General features: G+C 41.4%; 1 protein-coding gene across 3 annotated transcripts in view; it reads right to left on the bottom strand.

The window, feature by feature from the left end:
- Positions 1–3,390: 3,390 nt before the first annotated feature.
- ubr2 (ubiquitin protein ligase E3 component n-recognin 2) overlaps positions 3,391–20,215 on the bottom strand; it is a 61,394-nt gene continuing 44,569 nt past the window's right edge. For all 3 annotated transcript variants that reach the window (XM_031902909.1, XM_031902908.1, XM_002934690.5), the window contains 13 exons: positions 20,043–20,191; positions 18,134–18,189; positions 17,891–17,987; positions 13,367–13,434; positions 12,820–12,955; positions 12,080–12,170; positions 11,301–11,431; positions 10,578–10,686; positions 9,784–9,840; positions 9,256–9,333; positions 8,894–9,064; positions 7,275–7,376; positions 3,391–6,805 (listed from right to left, as the gene is read on the bottom strand). In XM_031902909.1, the coding sequence (XP_031758769.1) occupies positions 6,664–6,805; positions 7,275–7,376; positions 8,894–9,064; positions 9,256–9,333; positions 9,784–9,840; positions 10,578–10,686; positions 11,301–11,431; positions 12,080–12,170; positions 12,820–12,955; positions 13,367–13,434; positions 17,891–17,987; positions 18,134–18,189; positions 20,043–20,191 (1,387 nt within the window). In that variant the 3' untranslated portion in view covers positions 3,391–6,663. The remainder of the gene's footprint in view (positions 6,806–7,274; positions 7,377–8,893; positions 9,065–9,255; positions 9,334–9,783; positions 9,841–10,577; positions 10,687–11,300; positions 11,432–12,079; positions 12,171–12,819; positions 12,956–13,366; positions 13,435–17,890; positions 17,988–18,133; positions 18,190–20,042; positions 20,192–20,215) is intronic.

Here is a 20,215-nt window from a genome sequence, read left to right as displayed (position 1 = left end):
CAGATGTCGGTTGGGCAGACCCGTCATTAGTGCCCATACACGGCCCGATAAACTGCCAAATCTGTCTAGGGGACCGATATTGGCAGCTAGAATCGTCCCGTGTATGGGGACCTTTAGTCCCTTAAGCCATGGCAGCAGGCAGCATTTGGGTCAGCACTGGAGGTTGCTGCTCACTGTGATATCAATCCCAACACAAGAGCCAATCCAGTGCCAAAAGAGAACGGGAACAACATGGCTTCCTTATATTTCAGAACATGAGTCAAAGAGTTGTTGCTTTTAAGACCCATTGGTGCTATGGCCAATAAAAAGTAAAAAAATATTTAAATACAGTAAATGACTATCCTGTCGAGCAAAATGGCGCTCTAGAATTCCATACTCCGGCAAGAAATCCGTTCAGCTACTACAAATGTCTTATTGTCGTTCCATTAACATCACAAGCATCAGGGTTGAAAGAACTGTGGCACTCAGCATTGCCAAACAATTATACACTGATTACATTACACATTGTGATATTACCAACAGCCCAATAAGCAACATTTGTGTTAGGGAAATGCTATTACCTGCAGTTTGTTACTCTAGCTTCTAATATTAAACATATTCTGCAAGAATTTCTTGTTAAATGAAAATATTACATCTTTTACTTTTGTCGTTGTGGCTTTCTTGCTTCAAAACCGTGTGTGTGTCGCTGTCTGTCCCACGTTTTTCATTTTATCTGGTCTTCGTCGCAGTTTTCTCGTTGTTTCTAATTAAGAAATATGAACATTTGCAGAAACAAGTTCCTACGTTAATACTAAAAATATATGAACCATCCTGTATTGGCCTTACATGAGTATCAGTGGGGTTCCCAAGAGTTGGCCAAATACTAAACCAAATCCAAATTTGTTTAAAGGGGAACTCTGGCTTCCAAACCAAAATTTCTTAAAGAACTCCACGCAACACAGAAACCTCTGTAATACCTATCACTGTAATCTGTGATTCAAAAAGTATGAATAAATATGCTGAAATCCACCTGCAAAACAGTTCTTCTCTTTCTGCATCATTTGAAATCCTGGCAGGGGAGGAGGGACTAAAACATTGATGTTACAAATTGTAACAACTTCCCCACAGCTTACAGACAGCATGCAGGAACTACATAACCCACAATGCATTGCACTGTGATGTTCCTTATTGACATCACGTGTGCAGGGGATTGTGGGATTGGGAGGATGCAGGCTGAAGGCAGGCTGGGGACAGGCGACTACTGTGACATTTTATTTGAGTCTCAAAGTAGCCAGCCAGATCATCAGGTGAACAGGGGGCGGGGCTTAGGGAACTGCTCCAAACCATATTAATTAATTACAAAACATGCCTATTTTTCGATTGATGTATATGGCAAAGTTGCTTTTTAATAAACTTAAGTTGGGTGCAGTTCCCCTTTAATCATAATTGAAGGCATTAGTAATATTCACATTTTTTTAGGAAATGGACTTTTAGTTGTCCAGTTTATTAGTCACACAAAACGAATGGTTTAAACTTAATAAAAGTACTCAAGTTTAGTTCAATCCAGTTCCCAAACTAAAGGCTCAGTTGGGCAGAACTCTACTCGTTTAGTTCATGTACGACGGGGAATCTGAGTTGAAGGTGCTAAGGAGGAGCTCAAATAATGTTTCGACTTCTTAAATGTTCTGTCCGCTCTTCTACACAAGTGGTGCTAAGTGGCCCTGCTTACACTAGGGTAAAGTAGCTTTGGGAGGGTAGCTTTTCGCTATAACTATATCTATATCATAATGTAGTTTTGCTCTTGGGGAGTCAGGGTAAGTTGGATTTTGAATCACTGGAGGCTGAGCAGCCAAATACAGAGAGAGTATCTGAGGTTGGAACTATCAGTAATTCTCATACTGGTGCTGGAGATTAACCATATGACTATACAGATGGCCGACTGAACTGTAATGTTCACTGTGTACAGAAGAGAGAGGGGAAAACTCAATTTCAACTCCTCATCTGTCAACCCAAAGTGCAGGGCTGTAAGCTCCACTGTGTCCAACGGAAGGGACATTTGGTTAGCAGAAAGATATACGGTAATAGCATTCCCAGCGACCATGAACTCTCAGCTCTGTATGAGGGATGTATAACTCCTGCCCCTCTGAGCAGCGGTAAACCTACAGCATCCCGCAATAGACTCTCAGGGACTACTGTGCCTCAGGAGAAATTGGGTGATGCAGGTTTTTAAGGTGTTTTGGAAGTTCTTAACTTGATGGCCCATATATAGGGTCCAAACCTTGGTTCCTTCTCTCTGAGTTGAGATCCATTAAAGGGGTTCACTTCTGACTCTTTCCAGCTTTCAAATTGGGGTCACTGACCCCGGCAGCCTAACAGCCAAAAAACTATTGCTCTGTGAGGCTACAGTTTTATTGTTATTGTTACTTTTTATTACTTATCTTACTATTCAGCCCCTCTCCTATTCATATTCCAGTCTTTCCAGAGAGCTACTGAAATTCCAAACCGGAGGGCTGCTAAACAAAAAGTTAAATAACTGAAAAAATACATGGATATATGAAAGAGATACTTCTGTGAGTAGTGATGAGTAGTGAAACGTCTTCAATGATTACTTAGCAAGTCTTTCCCTTCAGTTACTTTAGGCTAGTTCTATGTCTTCAATAAAGGTTGCCAAATTGGAGATACGAATGTCATCATTTTTAAAGGCCATTTTTTTCTTCCCCCTTTTCATTTTCATTTCCTGACCCCTATTAGGGAAAAGCTCTGTCATCAACATAGCTAAATGCAAGTTTACGAAAATGTGTCCCTAAGCATGGAGAATGGAAGAGTCCAGTCTAAAACGGACTCTGATCGTACAGGTATGGGATCCGATATCCAAAAACCAATTATCCAGATAGTTCCAAATTACAGAAAGGCCATCTCCCATAGACTCCATTATAAGCAAATAATTCCAATTTTTAAAAATGCCTGTACTTGCCAATTTCCATGGGCACTGATCCCATTCACATGCAGCCCCTCAGTACAGATTTATAGGGAGAAACAGAGAAGCCAGAAGGGCTACTGAATTGGGCCCACTGGTAATAATCAGAACCCTGAGTCAGGTGATTGTGGGGACATCCTAGCTACAGAGCTTTACTGCGGCATTTGGAAGTGTCCAACAACTGCCCTAATCTACTAAACTGCTGACGGAGCTTTGTAATGAATCACTGTGTCTATGTGGATATTAGGAACACTAATATCATAATCATCTTTAGAGTTGGGGCAGGTAAATGCAGATGCTGCACTTTCTAATATTGGACTAATCCGGAGCTTAACACAGAGAGACAATGGAGCACAAACAGTGCTGAGCCAGCCCTTCTTCAGCCCAATGCACCCGATCCGGGTCAGTCAGTTCAAGAAAAGGACAAAGCCGAGGACGGCTAAAGCATTTATTGATAAGTTGTGTATTTTTATACATATGTTACATTCAAATATTACAAGAATTTCATGTATATTAAAGATGGAGTAAAACCCTTTTTTTTCCCCCCAAATAGAATTCCATTCAAATATTTGTACATAGACATTTCTACAATAAACATAAATACATGCTAAGAAATATTACATGGAATAAATGAAGGAGAGATCAGAAGGAGTCAAAGGGGCGTCTGACCCTTTCAGTTCGGGGAGCAATGCCTTCCGGGCACGGCCGTCGAATGATTCCTATAAATCCATGTACAAAGGAGGATTCTGCCATGTAAATCAGTCTACGAGATCACAGCACCGTACGTCTAAAATGCAAAGGACTCATTCGAAAAACTTTTCACTACTACATGACGACAAGGGTTCCGAATTAGAGATAATTACGTTAAATTGAGAGAAAGGGGGGAAATGGCTAATGAAAGACCCATAGAAAAGTTGGGCTGAGTGATGAATGAAAAAGTGACCCTGTTTGTATCGTTACGGCTACCTAGTAGCCAGTGGCATATTGATCCTGTTTCAGGGAAAGCCTCCTTTGTAGAAGTGGAATCACGTCCCTACATGGGAACCCTCAGTCACAGCAGCACAAAGGGAATTCAGGCAGAACAATAAAGACAGCAGAGCCAGTTGCTTGCAAGGAGCCCACCAGTGTGCAAAGCATGCTGGGAGTCCTAGCCTGTGCAGATTTCCAATAGTTCAGTGTGAATAATCTGCATTAAGATTCACAGGGCGTAGAGACCTACTAGATTTTCCCATGTAGGAAAGTGATAAAAACATCACCTGGTCCAGCAGTTCGGCTCATGTCCCAATTCCCTTCCCAGTAAGCCAAGCGCCTATTAGTCTTTGAACAAACCACAAGCACCCATCATTTAAAATTATGCAAAAAAAAAAAAAAAAAGAATAAGATATACCCCAAGTTCAGGGTTTACACATCTCACTGCCGTAGCGACTTTACCTCGGTTTTGTAAAGGGACAGTGAAGGTGACCATTGGAAAATATATCCTAGAACCTGTAGAAGTTCTTTTTCATTGGTTATGGGAGCCCTTATTATCCTACCTAGAAAAGAAGAAAACAGCTTCCTAATGTTCACAGCCCATTTTACAGCTTCACACAAGCCAACCAACCACACGAACAGGCAGATATGAACGTCAAATCAATTTATGGCCACAGTGGGGCTTGTAAAAGGTATAACACCCAACAAAATTGGTGTCCCCCCATTATGGATGCCAAGCTTCCTATCCTCTGTATGTTCCACTGTGACTCTTTCCTGGCTCGGTGATGTAGAATTTGAAAGGAATATATTCTGCACACACAGGGCCCTTCATGCAATGATTATAGATTAAAGCCTATACTATATCCTCTGGGGGAGGCTAGGCCTGATATGTACACCGGCACAGTAGGAAAAGTGAATTCAGGGCTAATGCTTCTTGTAGTTGCCCCATTAAACTCGCCATGGTTATCTCTGCATTCAAATGGCCTGCTGTGCCGGGGCACTTTCAGGCAGGTATCTGGCACAATATTGTTTTCGTTATAGATAAGCGAGCCTTCTCTGCTATCTTCTGATACAGGTAAGAAGCAATGTGCATTTGAGGGGAATTACACACAGAAAAAATGCCTTGCGTTTAGTAGCAACATTGGCAGACATCAAAAATGTCCACAATCAATTCCCATTGACTTTAATAATAATGTCCTCAACTGAGTTATTAGTGTTGGCATGGGTCAGCCAAAACCTGCACGACCAAACTCTATCCATGGCCCCCACCCTGCCCCCAACATCAGCTAAATTATATATTTGACCCCGCCCTGTTCCCTCACATGACATCAGAGAGTCTGGTATAACAGTAATGATGGGAGACGGTAGGGCTGGGAGAAGGTAGGGCTGGGAGAAGGTAGGGTTGGGAGAAGGTAGGGCTGGGAGAAGGTAGGGCTGGGAGAAGGTAGGGCTGGGAGAAGGTACGGCTGGGAGAAGGTAGGGCTGGGAGAAGGTAGGGCTGGGAGAAGGTAGGGCTGGGAGAAGATAGGGCTGGGAGAAGGTAGGGCTGGGAGAAGGTAGGGCTGGGAGAAGGTAGGGCTGGGAGAAGGTAGGGCTGGGAGAAGGTAGGGCTGGGAGAAGGTAGGGCTGGGAGAAGGTACGGCTGGGAGAAGGTACGGCTGGGAGAAGGTAGGGCTGGGAGAAGATAGGGCTGGGAGAAGGTAGGGTTGGGTTGGATGATGGTAGGTTAGGGTTGAGCACAGACTTTTTGCCCACCCGTGCGTCACTGCTGCTCAGCGCATTCCCACTTCAAGTGATGTTTGCATTAAAAAATGTGGCAGTTTCGAATGATCACTGTGCACTGCCATTAAAGTCAATGGGAAGCGATTCTGGGCATTGTCAAGTAGACATCAAATCAACCCATTTTGATTGAAATAATAGCACATAATATTTCACTGCATTCTCTATTTGTTTAAAACCTCAAGTCAGAAATAACTGCATCTGTATAACAAAGTTGGTGACAATAAACCAGATCACAGAAAGATCAGATGGCATGCAATTTGGCCACAGATGGAAATAAACTCCTAGTTGCACCACACTTACACAGCTAGTTGGCCAGCCTTCCAAACACACGGATCCAATCCGACTGGGAATATCTCTGGCCAACACAAGGGGGTACACATGCAGACCCGTTAGCCTCATTCACGGCAAAATGCTGTTCTAGGTGGCCCTGGACTGACTAACTCCCCAAGCCCGGATGAAAGAATACACGGAGGGGGCATTTGGGCCAATACAAAGATGCAAAGGCTGTTGAAATTGGTTAAGAGTGCCGGAGTCAGCAGCTATCTGCCTGAGTATTGGTACATTGGGGGAAGTATTTCAAGTTCACACAAGCGTTTAGAATATAAAACTAGGTTATAACTAAAGAACTGCCCCGTAGCCACAGAGTGAGAGTGCTGCCCCCTTTAGTTTAGACTAATATGTTAGGCTGGATTCACACCCCATGCTATCTGTTCAGTAAAGCCTTACCTATATTATGGTTTGTACAGGAAGCACAGGAGTATATCGGTAAGTTTGTCATTTACGGATGACGTTTAAGGTGTTGCTAAGAAAACTTTGCTTTTTATTGGATAAACTAGACAGTGAAATATAAATTAAAGATCTGCATCTGTTTTGCGGTCACAGTTTTTTTTTTCCTTTTTTTTTTGTTGCGTTAGAAAAATGGACTGCTAAAAAATAAAAAAAAAATAGAGTCTAAATTATAAATGCTGCCATTCAATGCCAGTTAGAGTCTGATTGGCTTCTTGGGCATGGCCAATTTCCTCTGTAATACTGTGCTGCTGCCACAGCTTCTGGATCTTTTTGTAGCGTTCCTTACAGAGGTGCAGGGGGTTTCCGCGTCTAAACAAAAAGAAAGCAGCTGTCAGTATGTGATGTGTGTAGGAATGGAGGGGCAGTGAAGCTCACCATTAATGGGTAGTGAGAACAGAGGGATAAGCTCTCAGCATGCCAACAGGGCCAATTACTTCTTACCCTAGGGACCAATACAAGAGGATATACAGCATTCTGGTTGCTGCAACTTGTAGCCACTGCCTACTGCTGAAATCCCCAACCAATACCCCCAGTATAGATATACAGGTGAAGACACACTGAGCTACTAGTAGCAGCTACTTTTTCACGGCTACTAAACCCCAGAAAATACCCTGCCATATACAATACTGAGAATTGCCTCTGCTAAAACACACATAGAGGCAATTATCAGTAAATAATCAAGATTGTCTATTTTAGTAGCCACGACAAGTAGCTGCTACTAGTAGCTCTGTGTGTCTTCACCCTTAAAGAAAAAAAGCAGCAAACATTTTCAACATACCGGAGGCCTTGATCTGTCTCTCCATAGTCATCTAAGTAAGGAGGAGCATAGAAGCAGCCCTTTGTTTTCCCAGCCAAAAAGAGAACTTGACACTCTCTGACTCTGTAAAAAATGAGGACATTAAAGAAGGGGTTACAGTTTGGCAATGGCAGATGTCTGTACTGAATCTGTTCAGCGATGCATTATGCTTCTCTCTCTAATTATTATGGGGCAAACTGTGGAGACTCAAATACTAGAGTTCTCCGCAAAATCACTTTGGCACTTTAGAATTTGATGGTGGGTTTGACATGGAAAGTGCCACTGCCTGTAGCTTTATTATACACAGAAGACTTCTGCCACCTAGTGGAGAGGAAGCCCTGCTACACTTTGTGCATAATGATGTACACATAGCAATCTGCCAACCAGACACTACTGAGCAACGTTTTCCAAAGAAGGTTATTTTATGGCCTGGTTTAACTTACAAAATACATCTGCACAAAAAGGCACTTATTACATACATCTGCCTATGCGAAATTCTGTTGTCCGTTTGTCCTCCAAACACAATGTGAACCATTACCCCCCACCCCACCCATCCTCTTGCCTTGTTGACTATTGGTAGAAAGGATATAGAATCTGTATCCACCCATTCTAAGGTGCAGGAAGTTGAGCATTGTAATACAATGGCAAGTAAAATTCATAAAGAGGCTACTTAGGGTACTGGACACATGTTCTAGGCCACAGGTTAGAGAATAAAGGAGCACAATCCATTTAGCTATACTGTTTTGCATCTGTTGCAACTAACAGCACCAACTTGATAACTGAAATGAGTTGAATGTACATAAAATCCTGATGGAACTGAATAGAATGTAAGTGTGTGAGCTTTAGGGATGTTTGGAGCGCCACTGGGGCAGGGACTGGTGTGAATAATGAAAATGATGCAGAACATGTCGGTACTGTATAAATAATAACTTCATTAGTCTGAGTTTTTAAAGGAGACATATAGGATAAACAAAAAACCTCTTGTAGGCAATTATGAATAATATAAGGTGCTGGTTTCACTTTGGTCTAAAAATTAATTCTATCTGTATAATGGCTCCTTTATTGGAGCTCCCTATAGATTCTCTCAGGTCCCTGTCTGTGTTTGAAATGAGGGGAGGGCGTGTCCTAACAGTCCCTGCCAGAAGCACAGTAGGAGGGGAGTAGCCAATCACACTCCTGCACTCAAACAAGCAGAGAGGCTTCAGTTCCCTATCAGGTCAGCCTAGCTGCTGATCCTATCCTACAGTGCAGTGTGCTGAGTGCCGCCGGCCCCCCTGCACAGCCTGGGAAAGTAAACAGCAGGAGGTGAAACAGATGGGCGGGACTAGTGGGGTTTTTAAGAAATTTTCAATAAATCAGCCTAAAACACTACTTTTTAAAGCACATTCCCTTCTATACTTGAATACAAATGAATACAAATCACTGGCACAATATTGTTTTTCACACTAAATGTCCCCTTTTAAAGAGCATCTGTGTGTATATTTTTTCATTAGCTGCAAACATTTTAATCTCCTGACTTAACAGACATTTATGAGAGTCATTCTAAATCCCATTCAGCCTACTGATAAGTCAACAAAGTAACACGGCCCAAAAGTACAAACCGAAGGAAAATGCCCATGCCAGATCCACATGTGTAGGTATGGGCAGTGCAGGCCCCCACGTCGTCCCCATCCAGTTCTGTCTGGCAGCAGTAACTCTGGGAGCACAGCATGGTTCCACACACCAGGCAGAGCGTAGGGGCCCTGCTTTTGTCTCCACCAGATTTAGGGCACCTACAATAGAAAGAAAACATATAAGCTTGCCTATATTCACTGATACATTTGTACCTTGGCTTCCTCTTACTGCAATGCAGCTCCAAGATTAGAAAGGGAAATTTGGGGAACACTCCGTAATAAAGTCACCTCTACAGAATCCCCCAGAAGACAAAACAACAGAAAAGCAAAATACAGTCATGATTACTCACGTGAAATTAGATGCTTGATTAATTAGGCTGCTGTAGTCCTCTGGGAGATCGATAAGTTTATTTGATTCCCTTGGATAGCTGAACAGAATGGAAAATAAAGCTCTTTAGGAAATAGGACAGAAACCCCTGCGCTTACAGAACACTGAGCATCTGTTATGGGCGTGTAGAGAAGTAGCCTTTAAATAGTAATTTTCATCAATAAAAGGAAAGATCCCAACAGGTAATGTATCCCTTCATTTGGAAAGAAGTGAAATATAAAACACTTCTTAAAAAAACAAAAGCAACAGGTACATACAGTAACTAGGCTGCCCACTTCACAGTGGGTTGGCACAACATCCTTATGTAGATGTCATTTCTCAGTCCCCTGATAAATAGAACCAGATTTTTGATGGCAAGAATCTGTCATTAATTTAATCTGAGCCTTGGCTGTTTCTATGGATGAACATTTCATTTCAGCAAAGAGGGAAACAGAGATACAAGGCCATAGTCAGACTATGAGCAAATCACAGTTTAGCCAGTAGAACCTACCTAACAGCAGTGCATTCCCCATTCAGAAACCTTTTCACCTCTGCATGTTTACACCATCTTGAGTGAGAAAAGCAGAAAAGTAGAAATAAGTGAAGTCACAAAGCAATGGACACTATGGCAATCTACACACAATTGTCATAATTAAACCAACCGGAATTATGCATAAAGTATATCATTTTTTCCTTAGGGAATAAATGCAAAAGCTATGAGGCCCAACTTATGGCTCAGATGTAATATATGAAGGAGGAAAGTCAAAGGAGTTAGAATCCATTTAGGACTTAATAATATTATATCACATGCTGTAAAGAAGCAATTCAGAAGAAAAGAAAACAAGAAAATGATAATAGTTGTAGGAAACTATTCCAACAGGAAACTGAAGCTGGGTTATGAAACGATGGCAAGGGAGTCAGAAGAAGTAAATCCTCTTAATGAATTTACTCTCAGTATGTATAACAGAGGAGCCACTGCTACATGACAGTACTGAAGGCATAGCCCGAACAAATTGCCAAAAGACAGACAGAGGACATGGTAATTAAACACTAAAGGTAATATTTAAACCAGGCTCTGCTGCTTCATAAAATACAACCATAATGGCTTCAGTTTTAACCAGGCTATTACTTATAGTTTGCTGAGACTTGCTTACATCTGGTATGGGTCCAATCAACAACTGAAACATTTTAAAGAATGGTGTTGCAATGTTTACAGATGCACAGATTTCTTTGTCAAATGCAGCTGCTATATAATTATGTATGCATATAACTAGTAGCCTAAAACGCAATGCCTGCTTTACTCACCTATTTATTAATGTTTCCATTACTTTAGAATTCTCTTGAAACAGGCAGACCAGGTTGGTTGGCAGAGAAAGGTAACTACAGAGACAATCAAACTGGCTCATTCCACTCACTGAAAAGGCAAAATACAACTCATCAATAGACAATATATGAATTGTACATTCAGAATATATCTGTCTTCCCAGTCATACGGGAAATAGGGGACTATGGGCATATGAGCTGGGCCACAACCCCACTGGGAAACCTTGAGGCACAGGTTACATAGCAGATAACAGGTAAGCTCTTTAGAATACAATGGTGTTTTATCTGTCATCTGCTAAGAAACCTGTGCATTTTCTCCTTTGAATGGCTACCCCAATGGCTACACAGCAGCTTTGTTTATATAAACTTTCTGAGGCAAACACACCAGTACATTATATTCTAATTACATTTATACACTTTCATTTTTTGGTGTTACTGTTCCTTTAGGTAGGACTTATGTGTCTGTATCAAGTGCCAATACTGAACATCATAACTGGTTTTACAACAAATATTTACATACAGAACCATTCAGTTTCCCATGGCTTGGATAAGCGGCTACTTTTTTGTTTGGGTGTTATTAAATAACTATAAAACAGTGACGTGTTATCTTGCATTATTTTGAGAACTGTGTCCTAGTGGCTATGTTTGTAATACACAGGGGTGTGAATAAGGAAGGGAATGGTAGAACTGGACATGAAAACTCACCGAGAAACTCTGAAGGTGCCGGAACACCATTTAAATAATGGAAAAATAACGCAGCACACCTCAGGTACGGCAGGATTGAAGTTTTGATTGCTCTGCATAGGTGCCACCCAGAGGATAATTCTTTCATTGTGCTTAAATGAGAAAGGGAAACCATAAACCACCGAAATACACTTATAAACGATTAACAAATAATAAACTATCTTCCAGTTCAATGGTGTTTCTGATTATATAATAAATTCGTAGCTTGGTTTTGCTGTCAAAGTGATATAACGAACTTAGCTGTCAATATAATGAGAAATTATATTTAACAATGTTTACAGCAAATGCTGGGTTTTTTTGCCATTTACTAAATGGCACACACTGTTTAACGGATAACAATCGGAAGGTTTTAATGAGATTTTATCACTAATTGAGCTTTTACAGCCCTGTCTCCAGGTGTTAAAGCTAGAACCAACTGTGTCATCTATACCACACAGGCAGTAAGCAAGCCCAGAAATGGAATACAAAATATTTCCTTAATTTTCTTCAGGTAAGTGAAGCTAAGCATAAATACAGATGGAGAAAACTTTATCTAGACATTTTAAATTGGTTATTATCATGGTGAAATTAATGCTGTGATAAATGCCATGGCACTTAAAGTGTGTAGAAGTATTACTATGCCTTTTTTTTTTTCATACAATCTTCAGAAATGATTTCCAATGGTTGAAGCTCAACAAAGATGGGTTAGACAAACAGGGGAAGAGAATTAGAAACCAAAGCATGAAAGAGGCATCGCCCACCTTCCACTGCACCGACAGATGGTCCTATACAAAGACATTGCTGCCTGTTCTTCTTCTCCATCAGTGGATTCCTGCTCCATGCCATTTTCCTCTGTGAAGAATAATTGATAAAACTATGATTACTATGACCAGTTTTGTTGATTTTTTGTGCTTTACAAGCAAACCTTAATTACATGGAATACTCTAACACAACTCTTGTTTTCAAAGCTACATTCCTAAAGTGTGTCAACAGACTTCTTATTTTCATGCAATGTACCATAAAGCAACAAGAGAGGTGAAAGTATGCCATTTTTACCCACTGACTGTTTCATTAACTACCATGCTAAAGTACTAATGGATACACTAAACTAGGGCTCCCCAACATTTCTTACTCGTGGGCCAGAGTCAAATGTAAAAGGACTTGGAGAGCAACACAAGCATCATATAAGTTCATGGAGGAGCCAAATAAGGGCTGTGATTGGCTATTAGGTGCCTCTATGCACACTATCAGCTTACAGAGGCTTTATTTGGTAGTAAATCTGGTTTTTATTCAACCAAAACGTATAACTGCCAGGGGTTTGGGGGCACTGAGAGCAACATCCAAGGGGCTGGTGAGCAACATGTTGCCCCCAAGCCCCTGGTTGGGGATCACTGCACTAAACCATACAGGCAGTGTATATTTAGCTTTAAAGTCCCTAGTTACTTGCCAGTTACATTCTCCCTGACTTATTGCAGATCCCTTTACAAAGCAGATGTTTTACCTGTGGAGCAGGAAAGCACTATCTGGACAATGTGTGCCATGGTCACCAGATGGAAGAGATGGAGATCTCCTGTAGCAAGGCTGTTCCCTGAAAAGTCCTGACACTGTAGAGCTGGGAATGAGACCACCAAGCTGACCTGAAAGACAATCATTTATTTACTGGATGAAAAATCCTAAACTATTAACCATAAGGGGGTGGATGGGTTCATTTTATACAGTAAACATCTGTTTAAAGACCGGTTTTATTAAATCAGTTTAGGTATTTTTTCCTTGTAATACAGGAGGTAGATATAATTAACGAAAGTAATTTTTCTCACTAGTTGTATGATATAAAATATTGCTAAATTAAAAAGCCATGTCACAGAATACAGTTGCAGAGTTAAAGATATTTTAGGGTGCTCTTTGTTTTAAAATATCTCAGAAAGGGCATTAAAATCCACGTTTGCTGTAGGGCTGGGGGAGTGGTGCAAACAAGGCTCTCTCATGTTTTGCTTGCCCACTTAGGGAAAGTTGCAGTGACATGAGGTGGGTAACGCAGCGCTACTCACCAGTAAATGAAACATATCAATATCAAGTATGCATGGGGAATTCTCGGCATCCTCATTAGGCACAATTGCTGGAAAAAAGTAATAAAATATGCAGTCACATTAAGGAACTGTATCATTTACACCCCTCTACCCATGACACTAGAACATTTGCTAACTGGGCAGAGGCCACAGGGTTGGTTGACATATGGAGGTGGAAACACCCCCAGCGTAGACAATATTCATGTTATACTGTGGCTTCTTCTGCAATGTCTCGAATTGATATATGTTTGGGATTGAGAGATCTTTTACCTCATGTGACCGAAATTGAGTTCTTGACTAGGATGTGTTCTGATCATGCCCCTCTACTAATATCTTTAAGAAGGTCCAATAGCAACCCTCTAGGCCATTGGAGACTCCCTGCAAAATGGATAGTGAATCCCAAAGTAGAGGAACGGGTTTTCCCCCAACTAACACAATACTGGGACGTAAACCAGGGTACAGCCAAGGCCCACGTAGTCTGGGATGCTGGAAAGGCTTTCATTAGGGGAATGTATATCTCCTTAATTAAAGCAGCCCGACAGGAGTATGGCCAGACTCTCTCTCTTGCACAGGATGCACTGGCTAAGGCAGAGGCAGATTTATCTCTAGTACAATCAGACGAGACCGAGCTAGGTATGCAAACAGCACAGAGAGATATAGACTTGCTCCTTACAGAGAAGTACTCGCAACGTGAATTACACAGGACCGCAGCCTGGTATGACAAAGGTGACAAAAATGGAAAGCTACTGGCATTACTGGCTAAGGGAGATGTCCCTAGAACTGTAATACGTAGTGTGAGAGATGGGACAAATGAGCTTACTGATCCAGAGCAGATGACAGAGCATTTTCGGCAGTACTTTAAACGGACTTACCAAGTGCCCCTAGATAACTCAGTGCAGGGACTTACTGAATATCTAAATGACATAGAATTCCCAGAGGTGCCACTTGACCTGGTAAGACAGCTTGACAAAGACATCACTGTTGATGAAGTGAAGGAAGCAATTAAAGCATTCCCCTCGGGCAAAACACCTGGCCCAGACGGGATACCCATAGAATGGTACAAGAAATATGCCGACTTCCTATCCCCCAAAATGGTAGAGTTATTTAATGGCAATAATCAACCTAATACTTTGCCGGACTCCTGCTACGATGCCTATGTCACCCTTATTCTTAAACCGGATAAGCCACCTGAACAATGTGAGTCATACCGACCTATATCCCTATTAAACTCCGATATCAAGATATTTGCCAAAATATTAGCAAATAGACTCAAACTAGTAATACCAGAGCTGATTCATCCAGATCAGACAGGCTTTATGCCCTCTAAAGCCACAGATATTAATTTAAGGCGCTTATTCACTAATCTATCTATTTTGCATGAGAACCCTGGGAATAGAATTGTGGTGGCACTGGACACAGCCAAAGCCTTTGACACTGTCCAGTGGCACTACCTCTGGGAAGTGCTGACCCGATATGGCTTCGGTCCTAGATACAGAAACTGGATTCAGATGTTGTATGCACGCCCACGTGCCAAGATTCTAGTCAACGGCAGGCTTACTGAGGCCATATCTCTTGAGAGAGGCACGCGCCAGGGGTGCCCTCTTTCCCCAATGCTGTTTGCCCTAGCCATTGAACCTCTGGCGATACGTATAAGGGCACATGAGGCAATTGAGGGCTTACGCATAGGAAACATCACAGAAAAAATATCACTCTATGCAGATGATATGTTGTTATATTTGGCAAACTCACATCAAGCCCTGATGAATCTCCTGGCAGTGCTCTCTGAATTTGGTCGATATTCTGGACTTAGAATTAACCACTCTAAGTCAATTATATTCCCTATAGACCCCCTACCCCCAGGTACCCCGGAATACATATCACAATTACAAGTCGTGTCCTCATTCAAATACCTTGGTATCACGGTACATAAAGACTTAAACAAGTATGAACAACTAAACCTAAACCCAGTGGTGCAGGCGTTAACCAACAAAGTAGCTATATGGCAAGACCTGCCTCTCTCCCTCCCTGGCAGAGTCAATATTCTTAAAATGATTTTTCTCCCAAAATTCTTATATCCGCTGCATAATGCCCCAATAACTCCCCGAGCAAAATGGTTTAGTGGAGTGGACAGAATAATTAGGGAATTTTTATGGGCAGGAGACCATCCACGGCTAAATATTAAAATACTACAAGCACCTTCCTCCGGAGGAGGCCTAGCTCTACCAAATTTCAATTTCTACTTTTTAGCAGCCCAGCTAGTTTATGCCCACTGGTGGATGGTCCCCAACATTAATAATCCAGCAGTGGTCCTAGAGGCTGCCACACTAGGTTCATATGAAGCTCTGGCAAAGCTTCCCTACCGTGGCACCTCTCCTCTTTATGCCACTACACCCCCTATGGCCACAGTGGTACGGGCCTTTCAAAAATCACAAAAGCTGGCCCATGGCTCTCTTGAGACTTGGTCGCCACAGACCCCACTCTGGGGCAATAAACAGCTCTCACACTTGCATGCACTCCCGGATATTGCAAGATGGGCACAGCTAGGCATTAAAACTTTAGAGGACATTGTCGCTGGGGGTGAATGTAAAACATATGATACACTGAGACAAGAGATGCACCCCCCCCCCCGGATATGCTCTTTAGATTCCTGCAGCTACGCCATGCCTTTAACACCCAATTCCCTGTTAGGCCCTTAAGGGTAGCCCGAACAACTATGGAGGTCTATCTCCGCAGAGAGGACCTGGTAAAACCTCTGTCTTGGTTTTATACCATATTGTCTGCCGCAGGTCACTCCCCTCTACAGAAAGCCAAAACCAAATGGCAAAGGGATATCCCCGCACTTGATGATGAGATGTGGTCGGACGCCCTTAAACAAGTGACGGAAATATCAATCTGTATGAGGGACAGGTATGTTCAGATAAAATTTTTAAATAGAGCATACCTAACTCCTCACCGTCTGGCCAAAATCTTTGAAAATGTATCTGACCAATGTCCCAAATGCAGGAGTGAGGTAGGCACTTTGTTCCATGTTTTTTGGTCCTGCCCAGAGATACAGAGATTCTGGGGTGAAGTTTTACAGTTCCTTAATGAGAAACTTGCCCTCCCAAACATACGCTCTCCAGAGGTTTGTCTCCTAGGTCTAACCGGTGACCTGCAACTCCGCTCATACTCTAGACTGTGCTATCTGCAGCTGCTCTACTATGCTAAAAAATCCATCCTAATGCATTGGAAGTCCTTAGACCCTCCACCCTTCCAATTTTGGCGAAAATTGGTGGATGACTCACTCCCCAGCCAGAAACTGACTTATCTAGCAAGGGGATGCCCCGAAAAATTTAACGCCATATGGGATACGTGGCTAAACCTATAAAGTAGGTGAATATGAACAAATTTTAAATCTGTAGAGCCAGAACTGCTACCTTAGCCTCACCCCTTCCCCCCCCCTTTTTTCTTCTCTATCTCCCCCTTCTCTTTTTTCATCTTTAATATGTTTTCTACTGTTTAACTGTTTGTAATAAAAAACATGCAAAATAAAATCTTTTAAAAAAAAAGGAACTGTATCATTGCAGGTACAGGAGCTTTAACCATTACATCACATTAGTTGTGATTTGTAATGAAACAGCAGAATGATCCTATTGTTTGCACCACAGATATGCGCCTGCACTGACCCACCCTCACATTGACCTGCCACTCCATATATAAATAGAAGATTTCCCCCCCACAGGGTGGGATAGAAGGGCTAGGCTAGCGCTGAGTAAGGCAAACCTCCTGGACTCATGGATCAGGTGGGAAATACTAAGATCTGCGTGGAGAACATGGAGAACAAATAAGCCTTGTGTGTGTTTATATTTAAAAAGCTGGGCATAATCGGTGTGTATTTAATACAAAAAACACATTGTGAATATTGATTTGCACTACAATTGTCCTATTGTTATCTGGCATCTGTCCTTACTGCCTGCCTCTTACACTTTTCTGACCCAACATCATAAGTTTATGGCCTGGAACTTCAAAAGTCACTGGGTGGTTGCTGTTCTATGGGGATTAAAAAGCAGAGTAGACTATTTTATATTTAACTCACTAATGCCCAAAGCACATGATTGCACCCAATGGAGAGTGGATGAAAAATTTTCTCAATAATACAATCAAGGTCAGGATAAAGACTGAGTTCTTTGACACTACTTTGAGAACACAATGAAGCAATCACCTTGATGGACTTTCCATTAGAAGCAGACCAAACAAATAATTTCCCTTTACTGCTGATGCCACACGGGGCAGATTCTACACCCGTACCAATGCAATGACACAGGGTACAAGCACAACAATAAGATCTTTGAAGTGTAGGGGCAGATTCTCGGCCTGTGTCTATGCATAGCCCGAGAAACATTTTTATTTTTTGGTGTTACTGTTTCTTTAAAGGAATCTTTTCCATCGCAGCTGCCAGATTAAAACCACAGATATCTATCGGCATTCAACATTATAGATTTACATACATTTGTCACATATTCTTACTTTCAAATAGACGACTAAAGTGTTTTTCCATCACAGGAAGAGGGCACACTGTCCAATGTGCTGCAGCAAATCTGCTCAGTGATTTTAGGCAGTCATCCTTAAATGGAAAAGTAAACTAGATGAGAAAATATACTGGATTTTAAGCTTATATTACATCTATGCATGTGCATAAAAACAAAGCAGCACTAAAGCAATATGACGCTGAATATAAGCACCAGGAAACTGGCTGAAGGAGTACAGTACCTGTCTGCATGGCAAGTTCCCAAATAACGGCCTCTCTTCATCTGCCAAAATGCGTTCTATAAAGAGCAACAGTAGAGATCTGAGTAAAATTTTTAAAACCAATCTCATTGTTAAAGGGGTTGTTTAGCTCTCCAGTTTGGAATTTTAGCATCTATCTGGTTGCTAGGGTCCTGTTTACCCTAGCAACCAGGCAGTGTTTTGAATGAGAGACTGAAATACAGGTATGGGACCCATTATCCAGAATGCTTGGGACCTGTGGTTTTCCGGATAAGGGGACTTTCCGTAATTCAGATCTCCTACCCTAAGGGGCACATTTACTAACCCACGAACGGGCCGAATGCGTCCGATTGCGTTTTTTTCGTAATGATCGGTATTTTGCAATTTTTTCGGAAATTATCGCGACTTTTTCGTTACCAATACGATTTTTGCGAAAAAACGTGAGTTTTTCGTAGCCATTCCGAAAGTTGCGCAAAATCTGGCGATTTTTTCGTAGCGTTAAAACTTGCGCGAAAAGTCGCGATTTTTTCGTAGAGTTAAAACTTGCGTGAAACGTTGCGCCTTTTAAGTTTTAACGCTACGAAAAAGGCGCGACTTTTCGCGCAAGTTTTAACGCTACGAAAAACTCGCCAGATTTTGCGCAACTTTCGGAATGGCTACAAAAAACCCGCGTTTTTTCGCGCAAGTCGTAATGGCTACGAAAAACTCGCGGTTTTTCGCGCAAATCGTATTGGTAACGAAAAAGTTGCGATAATTTCCGAAAAGTCGTAAAGGCGCCGAAAAAATCGCAAAATGTTCGTTTTCCAATCGGAATTTTTCCAATTCGGATTCGAATTCGTGTCTTAGTAAATCAGCCCCTAAGTCTACTAAAAAAATAATATAAACAGTAATTAATTCCAATAGGATTATTTTGGTTCCAATAAGGGGTAATTATATCTTAGTTGGGATCAAGTACAGGTACTGTTTTATTATTACAGAGAAAAGGGAATCATTTAACCATGAAATAAACCCAATAGGGCTGTTCTGCCCCCAATAAGGGGTAATTATATCTTAGTTGGGATCAAGTACAGGTACTGTTTTATTATTACAGAGAAAAGGGAATAATTTAACCATTAAATAAACCCAATAGGGCTGTTCTGCCCCCAATAAGGGGTAATTATATCTTAGTTGGGATCAAGTACAGGTACTGTTTTATTATTACAGAGAAAAGGGAATCATTTAACCATGAAATAAACCCAATAGGGCTGTTCTGCCCCCAATAAGGGGTAATTATATCTTAGTTGGGATCAAGTACAGGTACTGTTTTATTATTACAGAGAAAAGGGAATCATTTAACCATTAAATAAACCCAATAGGGCTGTTCTGCCCCAATAAGGGGGTAATTATATCTTAGTTGGGATCAAGTACAGGTACTGTTTTATTATTACAGAGAAAAGGGAATCATTTAACCATGAAATAAACCCAATAGGGCTGTTCTGCCCCAATAAGGGGTTAATTATATCTTAGTTGGGATCAAGTACAGGTACTGTTTTATTATTACAGAGAAAAAGGAAATCATTTTTAAAAATGTGAATTATTTAATTACAATGGAGTTTATGGGAGATGGCCTTTCCGTAATTCGGAACTTTCTGGATAATGGGTTTCCGGATAAGGGGTCTGATACCTGTATATATTTCCTATATGAATAGGAGAAGGTCTGAATAGAAAGACAAGGAATTAAAATTAACAATAATAATAAAATTTTAAGTTCATAGAGCAATAGTCTTTGGCTGCCGGGGTCAGTGACCCCCATTTGAAAGCTGGAAAGATGTAGAAGAGGAAGGCAAATAATTTGAAAATAATAAAAAATGAAGACCAATTGCAAATGAATAGGATATTCTATAACATTTTAAAAGTTAAGGGGAATTCTTACCAATTGTTTGTATCGTGTACGCACAGCTTCCCCAGCACATAATTGGGACCCTTGGGTCCTGCTCGTTTGGGTGCACATTCAGCCCAACCTTATATGTTGCCGTCCCGAATGTTGTCAGCATCTCCCTAATGCTCTCTGAGTATGGATTTCTAAATGATGTAAAGGAAGTTGAG

This window comes from Xenopus tropicalis, chromosome 5, assembly GCF_000004195.4.
Source record: "Xenopus tropicalis strain Nigerian chromosome 5, UCB_Xtro_10.0, whole genome shotgun sequence".
Classification (NCBI taxonomy): Eukaryota; Metazoa; Chordata; class Amphibia; order Anura; family Pipidae; genus Xenopus; species Xenopus tropicalis.
This window is presented reverse-complemented; position numbering and strand designations above follow the sequence as displayed.